This window comes from Aspergillus alliaceus (genome assembly GCF_009176365.1).
Source record: "Aspergillus alliaceus strain CBS 536.65 unplaced genomic scaffold BDW43scaffold_13, whole genome shotgun sequence".
Lineage (NCBI taxonomy): Eukaryota > Fungi > Ascomycota > Eurotiomycetes > Eurotiales > Aspergillaceae > Aspergillus > Aspergillus alliaceus.
The window spans coordinates 153,337-166,106 of record NW_022474696.1 but is presented as its reverse complement, the minus strand read 5'-3'; the positions used below and the strand labels follow the sequence as shown (position 1 = coordinate 166,106).

Sequence of the window (12,770 nt, the reverse complement as noted above, 5' to 3'; positions counted from 1 at the left end):
GAGCGCAAAGGTGCCCACACTGCGTTGATTCAAAGGAGATGGGACCAAGTACTGTTAACAAAATCTAGTGAGCATAAAAACTTTCTTGCGGAGATCCGGAGAGTGCCGAATTGGTGATATCCGAGTGAATATCGGGGATGCTGAACGGCCAACCGTTTGCATAAAAGCAACAGTGAGGCCAGGCCACACTCCTGATGTCGGGTAGATACGATCCAAGTGTATGCGTTGGATGCAGATGAAATAATTATTATACGGGGAAGAAAGAGAAACGTCGGCCAGCAAGAGAGACAAAAAAAAGGAAAAGAATAAAAAAAAAAAAAAAAACGAGCGGCCGGAGGAATGCCTCCTTTCCAACTTTTCCCCTTTCAGTCGTCGGCCAGAGAGAGATGGCGGGGGTAAACGTTGACAGCAACGCAGGGGACCGTTGTCCTTAGCAATGAGGCCGGGAACACGGAGCAGGTCGACGAGCTCATCAATCGCGTTGGGTTGAAGAGCAACTCGGGGTGGGAAGGTCGGAGACTGCGGGAGGCAATCAATGAGATGAAGGATTATTTTGGGAATGGGGATGGGAGGAAGTCTCGCCAAGACCAAGGAGGCGCAAGCGGCCATGGTCACGGACGGTAACTTGTCCTCCAAATTGGAAGGTCGCAGCTATCTCTTACGTTTCTCATACCGTACTCGGTACGTTTTCTTTTCTTCTTTCTCTCTAACCTTCGGAGCCCGGAATGGACGTCGAGGCACCTCAACCTGATTTACCAAAATTACCACTACTGGGAACAAGATGACGCTCTATTTAATTTTTCACCCCTGTTTATCAAAATTGGAAAGGGTTCTTCCATAATGTCGGTAAAACTGGCTGGACCTGAAGCTCAACCTGCGAGACGCGTCCTCACTGAATCAGGTCTGGAGTGTTAATTAGAGAACCTGACTTGTGAAGAGAATTGTACCTCTGGAGGAGTTTCTAGGTCCTGTCCTTTCTTTTCTTTTCTTTGCTTTCTTTGCTCTCTCTCTCTTCCTTTTTTTTTTTTTTTAAACTTTATTAAAAGCCTTGGCCCTATAGTTGCCATTTCTGAGGTCGACAATGGATAGTCTTGAATTACGGTTACCTATCAATGTACTAGGAGTTTATACTAAGTACTACTAGAAGTGTATACAGTATTTCCTTCAGACTATAAGAAGGGTTGATAACAAATTATTACTATAAGTTTACGGAGTACGGAGTACTCTATCCTGCCGTTCGTCCAAGTTGTGTCAAAAAATTGATTATGTGGAAGATAAGACTGAAGGATATCAAACATGAGTACAAATTAGTATATGACTGACTAGTAGGCGCCAAGGGAATTCACATGCAATCACCAAGACCATCTGATTTGAAGTCCTTTTATCCAGCAGTTGACCAAATAGACTACTACTTAGTAGTAGTATATATGTGTGTAACGTCAGCATCATTACCAGTGAATTTTTAGAAGCTGGCCAACGGACTGGAACAAGTGGAAAAGGAATTTGCAAGCCTAATCATAAAAATTATTGTGCGATTAGTATATACCTGAGATCATATATTCAAGGGACTCAGCAGGAGGATAGTTATTGTATACAAGCATCCATTGTATGTATCTGGCATAAGGTAAGGTATTGTAATATCGAGATAGCCATACCACTAAGTAACATGGACTAGTAATTTATGCATCCAGAACTTTGATGCCCCCCATATGGCTCCACGTGACCATAGCACTAAGGATCTGACAATGTGGCCTTTTAACCCATTCAACAAATCACGGAAATAGGTCATGTTAAAGCATAATACAGTCAGGTTAACAATACTCCCACTATGGCACAATATAAATGACATCTCATAGATTATCACATCTAGACTTTGGCACCATTGGTCATCCCATCCTTGGATTACATTTACTAGCAGCTGTATTACGATAGCCATCGTGCAGAATCCAATTCGTCTTGGCTGTGATTGGGTCAATAGAGCTATTGCTTTTTCAATGTTTGCATTGGTTTCATGTATGTACTATGTCCGTGTATGTGCACGGTGACCAAGAAATCTGTAATACCTACATGTAGGTACACGAACATGCATACAGAGTACTTGGAGCTTACCGCTCATGGCTCTCCTTAGTACTCTCAGTCACCTGTTCTACTAGTAGTCGCAACCAATCATCATTTCCTGGATTTTCGGGTGATCTCTGGCCTTCGAACGTATTATATGTGTTATGTGAACAGGATAAAATCGAACTTTCTAGATTTCTCTTCCTAGATACTACCGAACAGTATGAGATGCACATATCCCTTGGTTGCTCACAGATGTATACTAATGGAGCTTGACGTTCATCAACCCATACCGCTGGGGGGATGAGCTTACTCATGGGCTAAGGACAGAGATGTTGACCTACAAGATGGCACTGGAATAACAGAAACCCACCATAGGAAGGTTCATAGCCCGAGTGACTAGTAGCTCGTGCTCTGAGCTAGAGTACAAAGGATGATCTTCGATCCTGAGCACAGAGAATATTCCGTCATTTGTCGTTTAAGCATGACAATATCCGTCACCACAAGACGATGGAGGGCCTCAAAGCAAACTGAATTAAAGAGCCCGTTATAGTGTTAGTTTCTGCACTGCTTAGTTTCGCATCGAAATATCCTAGGTATAAAGAATTGTTGTGATGGTTGACACTGGTATATTCTCAACGAACTGCGAGGGCGACTCGAGGCCGAGACAATTTACTGGCGAGGTACGAACTTCGGTGGTCAGCTCAATTCCTACCATGTAGGCCGCTTCAATAGAGCTGTGTGTTTAACAGTTCAACCATTGTACGCATCGCCCTTGACGAGATGTTGATCCTGTAATTTGAGTCCTTTCGCCCTCGTAAGGGCGAAAGGGGGTGGGAGGGACACGGTTCGTCAATGTTGAGGGGCCAGAATGACAAATAGATATCGGCCAACTATTTACGGAGTAACTTCATCCATGGATCAAAGGAGATCAACCCTCATCTAATGCCGCAAATCGGCATATATAATCCGGGACGTAGAGAAAGGGGTAAAAGGAGAATCAATCCACCGACATTCTAGTTCTGTGGTCCCAACTTTTAGGCTATTGCTTAGCTTGGTGGTACTACGACTTAGTAGTAGTGGGAAAGACCCTAACTAGTGTGGACTTAGCTGATTCATGTCATCCATCAATGCGCTCTTGCGGACTAGATATATACCGGGTAAAAAAAATGTTTCCAACGAGGGACCTATATGGTTCAATAGGAATATAATTTAATGAATGATTTAATATTTTAACACTTACCAGACTCGATTATCTGCTAAAAGGAAAAAGGGATTGATTCCCATCACGTGGGTTCAATAAGACGGATGAAACAGCACCTGCGACAATCATCCACCGCCCTTACTTGCTAATAATATTAACTCTTCTATGACCTTGAAACGCCCATGCGTCTTCCTTCCCCCTGTGCGACAACTAAAAAGAACGAACAAAGCCTCCGACTTGTCTCGATTACTGGAGACCATCCCGCTGCACATATGCTCCGGTAATGGGCGCTTACTGAAGCAGCTTTATGCCTTTACTCGATCATACGCTCTCCATTTCTTTTCTTCCACTGCATTCGGTTGGTTATTTACCCCGGGCGCTTTTCTCACACAGCCTCTCCATGATGCCTCGTTGAGATCTGCTGAACCCCTTGACATTCATCAGTAAGAACATTTTGATTTGCTACTCGCCCTCTTATACTTTACTGCCTGCTCTTGTCACTTTCCTGGGTAGGCCACCATTTGCTATTTATGGAGGCTTATTCTCTCTAGTTCGCCCAGATGTGTCGATATATGTGCGCTTTAAACCACCAGTTCATAAAACGTTACCATCTCTTTATCGCGAAATCTGAGCTGCATTAAATTCACCGACTGTACTTAATTTCTATATCCCACAGCTAATTAAAACTCCCTTGGTCCCGGCAACCCTGAAAGAACCTTTGCGATATGATGTTGACGTCGACCTCGGAGGGGCATGTCCAAGCTCCAGCGATTCACCTCCCCGATGGCACCGTAAAGCAGTCTACTCTCCTCCGAGCTTCCACTGTCCATCGAAATGGACGTGTCAATCTGGACACATTCTCGCCAGTCAATGAAAACGGAAGCTTCGAATTCGATCGCGTCTTGAAAACTGGAAAGGTGCTCCGCCGGGTTAAACATAAACATGTCAGTCGGCTATTCGGTCTCCCATCAACCTTGCATTTCACCGCTGACTCTCACTGTCTAGGCATTCAGAGCCTCCTGGAAACAGGCGTACTTTGTTCTCCGCCCGAATTTGCTATCAGTTTACAAAGACGAGGAGGCAACAAGGCTGCGATTATCCATTACTTTGTCGGAAGTTACTGCGGTCGCTCCAGTTAAATCTCCCCGGTCAACCCGCCAGCACGTTTTTGGGATATTCTCCCCCTCGAAGAACTATCGCTTTCAAGCTTCGTCGGAAAAGGATGCGCAGGATTGGATCGAGCGCATTCGTGCTGAGACTCGCGTGGACGAGGAAGAGGAGGCTTTCTTAGCTCTATCCATGAAGGAGAACAACACGGCGACTAGCAAGCAGCGCATCGATGACACCACTGATTTCTCGGATATCGAGAACGTGGGAAGGGCCAGCTCGCCTGAATTTGGACGGGCAGGCTCCCCTGTTCAGTCGTCAGGACGTCTCGCTGCCCACCAGAATTTCTCAGGACATGATATAACATCTTATTCGGAATGGTCCGATGGGCCTGCGAGCAACTCCAGTATTCGCCCCGCATCAAGGACGTCGACAAACCCTAATTTATCTGTGTCTACTCCAAGTGGACATCCTACCACTGCGCGCGATACGGGTCGGATTCAGGAGTCGGGTAATACTCGGCGTGACCCAGAGAGAGTCATCTGTAACGGTTATCTTCAATGTCTTCGAATTAAAGGTGGAGTGCGCCAATGGAAACGGTTATGGGTTGTCCTCCGCCCAAAGAGTCTTGGATTTTATAAAGATGAACAGGTATGAGAATCCTACCTCGGTGCTCTTTCATTTACATCACGTTCTTCCCCTCCGGACTGCGCACAATATAAGGAAACTTACTGACTATCTGTCTCGCGCAGGAGTATTCCGCGGTCAAAATCCTTTCCATGGCCCAGGTATTTGACGCCGCAGAAATTGACCCCGTATCTCGTTCAAAACTATATTGTCTCCAAGTTATTGCAGAGGAAAAGTCATATCGACTATGCGCAGATAACGAAGAATCGCTTGCAAAATGGCTAGGCTCCCTGAAGAGCGTTCTGGTCGCTCGCAAAAAACTAGAATCAGAGACTGCACCAGGAGCTGCTGCTACTACTGCTCCTGCCTAAATAATTGTACAACAGCTAATCTTCCGGGTCTGATAGTAGCCCGATTGTCGCTCCCTTCACCTTTTGCTTTTATAACTTCACACTGTGTCTCTCGTTGGCACCTTCTTGTTGGAATACTGCATACCTTATATCCCTTCGCCAGCTGTGTTCTCTTTTCTCATCCAGTGAATTTCTTTTATTATGACATACATACCCAAGTCCTTGATGATATAGATTTCTTTGTCTTCTTTCTTATTTCTTACTCTTCCCTTCTAAGCACCTTTATATTCGCCTTCATACCTTGATCTTTGAATAATGCTGGTAATGTTGGTTTCTACCAATGTTTAATGAGTTCCCTGTACTAGTTAGTGTTCGAAACATTGGGTAGTGAGGAATCACCAGTGTAATGAATGGTGGAGGGTATCCCAAGCCGCATTTCTGTATTCTTGAGCGAGTGGCTTATGTCTATTATTATGTACTACTTTTCCCCTACATATATTATCTCCTGCTATGGATAGTTGTAATCCAATGCATGTTTTTTTGACAATCTAAGAAACAAAGAAAGTCATAACGTAGTCGTACATTGTATAAATAAGTGGGTTAGACTCCTATTGATATAGGCTAATTCTAATCTAATTACACACTCGGTGATCACATCTATCACCTCTCTGTCTCTTCTCCGGGAATAGCGTCATAGCCTCCCGCTAATGTGTCTTCGCTACTTTTTTCCTGACTTTCATGGTTCACAACCAAGAACGACAGGAAGACGATCGCAGCACCAGCCCAATACAACGCACTCGAAGTTACGCCCTGAAGGAAGATCTGGCCTACCAGAGAGAGCGGGATGGTTAGTGAGAGACCGACGGTGACGACGAGAGGAGTCGTCAAGAGCATGGCGTAGGCCCAACAGATGTCCGACAAAAGCGAGGAGAGGGAGTTAACCTTAAGATATGAGTGTTAATATAGCCAGCGTACCATCAACATGGTAAGGGAAAGGAAAAAGGGATCAATACCAAGATGATAGCCCAAATCTTGCCTGTATCGGGCAATGCAAATTGCTCGAGACCGGTGAAATGCATAATAATGAAACCGGGCCAAAGGAGAAACATATTGATGAGTCCGACAAGACCAAAGAATAACGTCATGTTAACCCGGGACTCATCTCCGACCTGCTTTTTTAGAACGATCGTGTACACTCCGTACATGACTGCACTAAATCCTGCCATAGCATCGCCAAGCGCGATCTCGGCAGAGCTTTTGTTCGGAAACCTGCTGCCGCTGCCGTCTTCTGCAGGAGGGGCATCTGACGCAGATAAATCCACGCGAGATATCAGAATGATTCCCACTAACGAGGCGACGACACCGGCAAGTTTGCGGACGGTGAACTTTTCAACCCCAATGAGTGCGCCGAAGATCAGTGTCCAAACACCTGCGACCTTGAACATTAGAACTTTTATCAATGGTGATCGGGCGAGGTAATGCATACCGCTAGTAGAAGTCAGAATAGTGGTACTGCCCACGGTCGTATATTGCAGACAAGCCATAGCGAAGTAATTGGCCTATTCGCGCATAGCGAGTCAGATCAGTTTGGCTCGACCGTTTATCAGCCATGAAATACTTACAAGGAACTACCTTCTGTTAGCACGATTGGATATTGATCTTGCACATCCACGAAATCTGCCTTACCCATAACATGCAAAACTGAAGGCTTAGCTTTGCGGTAGCCCTCAAGCCCAGCTTGAGAGGCTCCTCTTCCTTCCCTCCCGCATCTAACGTGGTCGTATTCCACGTTTCAGGGTCTCCTGACTGGTATGCATTGTCCTGCCCAGATATCCCAGCGTCCGGATCATGTGAATCGATGTGTCGCAGGAAGCTTTGAAACGAGTGTATTTGAGATAGCTTTCCCGAGCGCCATAATCTCCAAATCCTGCCGAAGATTATAGTAAAGAGAGGTAGTATAAAGAACGAGGTGTTAATATAAGTCACAAAGAAAGGCTTGGAGTACGTGTCATCGGCGAATATCGTCTGGGATATAAGTCAATTAGTTAGTCACCGCACAAGAGTGTGGAGAGACACTGTCGTCAATCTTTGCATGGGATCAGCGTACACTGGCCAGGAAATTTGAAGCCGTCCACAGGACAACTACAATCAAAAGCAAAACGATGCCAAGTGTCCGTCTTGCGACGCCAGGGAGTCCCAAACTTCTGGTCATAGGGAAGGTATCCATGGAGAGAAGATTAACCCAAGAAACTATGTACAAAAGGCTGAAAGGTCGAGGCGCCGGCGTAGTAGGAAACCCGTAGAAGCTCCATTCATCAAGATTAATTGACGAGCGCTTTTCGTGCTTCGGACTTACCCGGAGATGCGTGAAGCATTAATGTTAGTTAAATGGTCGCGATTACTAAGAACTCCAGAGGTCGGTCACGAAGGGCAATCGTAAAGCACAGATAGTGCTCAGCTGGACTAGCAGGTGACGCGACCTACCTGCTAATCATGGGATGCCCGGTAAGTCAAGGGGTGTAAGAGAGAAAGAGAGAGGGAGAGAGATGGGGTAACGCCCATAAATTGGGAAGAGATGAAACAGATAGGGAAAGTTCCGCCGCCAAGAGTTGGTAAATCACGGGATACCACCACGAGTGCATGCTATTATAGTAGTATTGGGAATAGATCGACAGGGTGTATACATAGCCCTGATTTTAGATCTATCTTATGCATCATGTCCATATACTGGCAAACCCCATTTCGAACAGTGATATTCCAGACTCCTAGAAACACGATTATATGTCGCCTGTAAACATGAAAAGCAAGACGACTGGTAAAGGATATCCCCATGCGACCCAGTAGACAAAGCAGACGATAGAAACTTCATACATGAGAAACTCCCAAGATATATAGGCTCAACAGGTAAGGAAAGTCAGTTCTTCCTTCAAGCCCGAGAACAAAATAGGGAACAAGCAGCATCTCTACAAAACCCAGAATTCAAACAGAATGCCGCAAATCTTGACCATGGATTGTAAATCATTGGAAAGTCATGTTCATCAGTGGGGTATCAACAGGCACATCCATCACGCTCACTATCAAGGTGGATGTTGATAGGGTCACTGAATTCACCACTGAATTCTTCGGCTTCTTCTTGCGCCAAAGCACTCCTAGCGATGACTTGTGTCGGTGTCAGTATGCGTCTTCGGAAACATGAAGAATGCTGCCGCCGCTCGGCTTACCTTCAAAAGCCTGTTCGACATTAACAGCTTCCTTGGCACTGGTTTCGAAGTAAGGGATGTTGCCCTTGGATTGGCAAAAAGTCATGGCACGTTTCGAGGAAATCATCCGCTTGCTCTCTTCGACATCAATCTTGTTACCAATGACAACCTATATAATTGTCAATTACCAAATCGGAAAAGAACGGAGAAATAAAATCTAGTAGGAAATCATACAAAGGGAAAGTTCTCAGGATCTCTCGGGCTTGCCTGGATGAGGAATTCATCTCGCCAGCTGTCCAGAGCCTCGAAACTCTTAGAGTTGTTTACGTCGTACACCAAAACACAGCAGTCGGCTCCTCGATAAAACGCAACACCCAAGGACTGAAAGCGCTCTTGACCGGCGGTATCCCAGATCTGTTCGTCACAGGTTAACCACCAACTCTGTAGTACCGCTAATCGACGGTAGAGACACATGCCTGCATTGTTACCAGTCGGTCATCTACTAGCACTTCCTTAGTAAGAAAATCTGCGCCGATTGTTGCTTTGTAACTGGCGCTGAACTTCTTGTTGACCTGTTGACGTAACGGTTGTCAGCGGGATATGGTACGACGTATGATTCTACGGCAATGAAGGTCACGGACATATTGGTTCATCAAGCTTGTTTTACCGACACCGCTATCACCAAGAATGATCACCTAGAAGATAAAAAGACACGTCAACAGGAGGAGACTAGTTGTAGACATGCAGTGGGTTCTTACCTTGAGAAGGACCTTCTTCCGTGACGACATGGTTGTGGCTATGTAGATATAAGGCGGTATGCGCGGTGTGAGGTAATGGGAAGCGGCACAAATGAAAAAGAAGGTATTAGTGGCTCTCTATGAAGTACCGAGACCGAGAAGACGATGTGGACGTTGAAAATCTTCCTAACCTAGCGGATGGCTGTAAAGTAACCAGACAAGGAGTAGATAGGGAGAGAAGTCGTAGTTGGTAGTACTAGTCTAAGTCGAAGCTAATGGGAGGCGGTTGGTTTCGATGATGCATGAAGCTGGGGCGGTGGGGCAGGCGGTGTGCATGTGTTGTGTATTTGTATGTACATCGTCATCAGGTTGCGCGTGGCCTCCTGTAATAGCTTGTCAAATACCCTAGGCAAGGCCATTCGTTTCTTTACACCTCAGACTCCAGGTAACAGTTGCGTCCTGTTCCTCATCTGCTGTTTACTTACCTGTACCGCAATGTATCCATAATTCAAAGCTCTTCCATTCGACATCGCTTATCGTAACTATATTATCAATGGCCCACTGGAGAGAGGAGTACTCCGCCGCTTTGGCGGCTCGCGATCGACGAGAGAAAGCAAACATTGCTATTTTAAAAGCCTGTACGCTCTGAAAGGACAGCTATTCCTGGATTGTAATATTCCTACGTGGCATCTCTTTCTTACTGACAGTTATTTACTTCTGTAGATACGCAACTTGCCGATCGGACCGGTCGTATAACAACAGCTGTTGATAGTGCCCAAGGTTCTACTCCGACAGAGGTCCACCATAGTGCTCCTCAGCCCCTAGCAGTAGACCATAAGAAGCAGCCTCTAGGAGCGTCGGGGCTCTCCCTCCAAGATGCTCTAGCTGCAACGCGCTTAGATCTGTCAGAGGCGCAGCGGTCCCGCTCAGAGTTACAGGATAGGCTTACTCGTACAACGGCCGAGCTGGAGAAGCTGCGAAAACGAAACTCTCAGGACTCCCGTCGCATTGGCGCACTAGAGAAAGAGGCCACTCAGCTACAAATGCGGCTGAAGGATAGGGATGAAGAATTGAGGGGAAAGGCGAAATTACTGGACGTACGATACCCTTCTCCGCGCTGGACCGTTTTTGTTGACTTAGCCATCCTCAGGATTTCCAAGATGAGCTTGCATCACTAAACCTGCAGCTCAATATGGCCGAAGAGCGATCTAATCGTCTACAGAAGGAGAATCAAGAGCTAGTTGATCGTTGGATGGCGAGGATGGGCAAGGAAGCAGAAGCAATGAACGAAGCCTCACAATTTTCATGATCCTTGTGAGTTCTGAGATGGTAGAAACACTTCCTACTCTTCCCAAGGCCCTTCAAGTCTCAGGAAATATTACGCATTTCCCGGTGGTTTATCCTGACCTATCAACTTTATCTATACCATATTTGTATGATACCCACTTATTCACAGAGCCCGAATGACGCGCGAACCCAATCAATGCCATACCTTGTATGACGTGCCACAAACACCCAGAACATTTTAGGGAGAGAGTACAGAAGAAGTCCCTGAGCACAACAGGTGAAGAGCCGAGAGCACGCATCTCAAAGAGATGATGAAGAAACCATGCCGACATTTATACAAGAACAAAAGGTATCATATCTTCGAGCCAAAATAACTATTTCCAAAAAGAATAAGAAAGAAAATGGTAACAATAAATAATTAACACACGAAGAAAGGTTTACAGAAACTGCATGCAGTATTTACCAACCCATGATAGAGTAAAACGTACCAAAAGTAAGGATAGTTACCCAAAACCTGTATCTTTGTAGACCCGACACTGCACAACGCAGATAAACCGGCGAGCATTTCACCTCATGCTCTCGGCAAAAGCCCTCAATCTAGAGCTGTCTTTGGTGGCAATGAAATAAGTACCGCCGACGTCGGTCCAGCTGACGCTGTTGGACCAATATTCCCTCTGTTTAACTTTCAAAAGGTTGATAGGTGAGTTTAAATTTCGAGATTGGATCTTGTGGCCAGCGGGGACAAACGACTTGAGAGACACGATCTGGCAGCCTTCTTTCATGTCCAGGAAGTGATTGATCAGCTCGTTGTTGAGTTGTGGGGTAAAGGCCTGGTTGTTAATCAAGATGACGTCTGCGCGCTTTAGGACATCGATGATGCTCTGTTCCTTGAGAAAATCTCCTCGAACGAGATGTGTCTTCCCTGGTGCGATACCCCATAGGCGGCAGCGAGCCCTGAACTCGGTCTGTTGGAGTTCGGCAAGCTCGCACGCATTTTGCATCATTTCACAGCCCCAACTTTCACACCCAATTTCCAAAGCCGCCTGCAGAACGACGTTGCCCACGCCAGATCCTAGATCGACAAAGACCTGACCCGACTTCAGTCCGGTCTCCTTGAAAATCGTACTGATGAAACGAGGGAGTAACTCTCCGTAAACATTGTCCGTTCCGTTTTCATATTGACGGAGAGATTCAACCCGAGGTGACACAGTGCGCGAATATATCTGGGTTAATATCCTCTCTACAAGGGGCAAACCGAGCCTATGAGTCGAGTCTAGTTTCTTTGCGATGCTGCCGTCGCGCCTTAATCGTTCGATTGTATCATTATAATCAGTCACGACTTCTCGAACCTCAGCCTCGGATGCATGGGCGAGCGCACGTCGCAGTCTTCTCTTGATCCCAGTTGACTCATTGTTAAATTGATCTGCTTCGTCTTCAGGTATGTAGTTTTGGGAAACGATTTCGATGACTTGGAATATGTCGTCAAGAGGTCTAAAATCGTCTTTGTCTCGGGGCACGACAAGGTTGTATCTATTGCCGGAAATAAACCTGTTAGTAAACGCCGTGAGTCCCATCAGTGCTAAGCGCTTTACGATCTCGTACCTCTCTTTCGGTGAAGCACTTGGATACTGTAAAAGAATCTCTGTAGGCCGGCCCGTGCTTCCAAAAGCTGGTTTGAAACATCCCGCCTTTTGAACGGATGTAATGTTGGCTGCATGTACTATTGGCAGTGCTTTAACCTCTCCTTCCGAGAATGCTTTCAAGGAGCGTAGGCGCCTTTCAAAATCTGGCTCAGCACTGTCGCCTGTTCTGGCGCGCTTACGGACTTCGAACGAGGTATCCGTGTCGCTGGAGTCGTCATCGCTAGAAAGACGTTGTTCTGGAGTCTGTCGCTTTCGATTCTGTGACGGAGTATTCAATCGCCGCTTCGAGGATGGAAGATCTGGATCTCTCGAGACTGACCTGCTCCCCGATCCTTGAAACTTTTTGGGTTTGTCAGAGGGCGACGTTCGGGATGATGTACCGGGAGTCTGTGATGACGATCTTGAAGGAGGCGCAGGTCGTGTCTGGACAACTTTCCGAATCTGAGGCTTCTTCGGTTGTAGAGAGAAGGCTCCTCCTTTTTGGAGATGGTCAAAGAAGCCCATCGAGTAAAGCTGGTCGCACCGCACTCAGGCGGGGAGGTACTGTACAAAAACCA

At 46.2% G+C, this 12,770-nt stretch overlaps 6 protein-coding genes across 6 annotated transcripts; 3 read left to right on the top strand and 3 right to left on the bottom strand.

The window, feature by feature from the left end:
* The first annotated feature begins 3,305 nt into the window (after window positions 1–3,305).
* Window positions 3,306–3,848, top strand: BDW43DRAFT_39435 (uncharacterized protein). The gene has a single exon (XM_032050000.1). It carries the CDS (start codon window positions 3,428–3,430, stop codon window positions 3,707–3,709), a length of 282 nt encoding a protein of 93 aa, XP_031901943.1. The 5' UTR covers window positions 3,306–3,427; the 3' UTR covers window positions 3,710–3,848.
* Window positions 3,306–5,789, top strand: BDW43DRAFT_270946 (PH domain-containing protein). Its single transcript, XM_032041379.1, has 4 exons — window positions 3,306–3,705; window positions 3,814–4,206; window positions 4,268–5,020; window positions 5,122–5,789. Exons 2-4 carry the CDS (start codon window positions 3,988–3,990, stop codon window positions 5,365–5,367), a joined length of 1,218 nt encoding a protein of 405 aa, XP_031901942.1. The 5' UTR covers window positions 3,306–3,705; window positions 3,814–3,987; the 3' UTR covers window positions 5,368–5,789.
* A 130-nt stretch (window positions 5,790–5,919) lies between these two features.
* Window positions 5,920–7,897, bottom strand: BDW43DRAFT_270939 (DMT family transporter). The gene is made up of 6 exons (XM_032041378.1): window positions 7,454–7,897; window positions 7,033–7,371; window positions 6,969–6,974; window positions 6,833–6,905; window positions 6,360–6,775; window positions 5,920–6,288 (listed from the first exon to the last, which is right to left on the bottom strand). The coding sequence occupies exons 1-6, from the start codon at window positions 7,571–7,573 to the stop codon at window positions 6,007–6,009; spliced, it is 1,236 nt and encodes a 411-aa protein (XP_031901941.1). The 5' UTR covers window positions 7,574–7,897; the 3' UTR covers window positions 5,920–6,006.
* A 151-nt stretch (window positions 7,898–8,048) lies between these two features.
* On the bottom strand, window positions 8,049–9,528 carry rab7 (Rab family GTPase YPT7). Its single transcript, XM_032041377.1, has 6 exons — window positions 9,305–9,528; window positions 9,188–9,241; window positions 9,023–9,118; window positions 8,781–8,960; window positions 8,568–8,715; window positions 8,049–8,505 (listed from the first exon to the last, which is right to left on the bottom strand). Exons 1-6 carry the CDS (start codon window positions 9,332–9,334, stop codon window positions 8,396–8,398), a joined length of 618 nt encoding a protein of 205 aa, XP_031901940.1. The 5' UTR covers window positions 9,335–9,528; the 3' UTR covers window positions 8,049–8,395.
* Window positions 9,529–9,836: 308 nt separating this feature from the next.
* Window positions 9,837–10,592, top strand: BDW43DRAFT_309480 (ATG16 family protein; the record flags this gene model as incomplete). Its single annotated transcript, XM_032046710.1, has 3 exons — window positions 9,837–9,921; window positions 10,007–10,380; window positions 10,434–10,592. The coding sequence occupies 3 exons, from the start codon at window positions 9,837–9,839 to the stop codon at window positions 10,590–10,592; spliced, it is 618 nt and encodes a 205-aa protein (XP_031901939.1).
* A 544-nt stretch (window positions 10,593–11,136) lies between these two features.
* dot1 (histone methyltransferase DOT1) lies at window positions 11,137–12,717 on the bottom strand (the record flags this gene model as incomplete). The annotated part of the gene is made up of 2 exons (XM_032044667.1): window positions 11,137–12,100; window positions 12,173–12,717. The coding sequence occupies 2 exons, from the start codon at window positions 12,715–12,717 to the stop codon at window positions 11,137–11,139; spliced, it is 1,509 nt and encodes a 502-aa protein (XP_031901938.1).
* Between the last annotated feature and the right edge of the window lie 53 nt (window positions 12,718–12,770).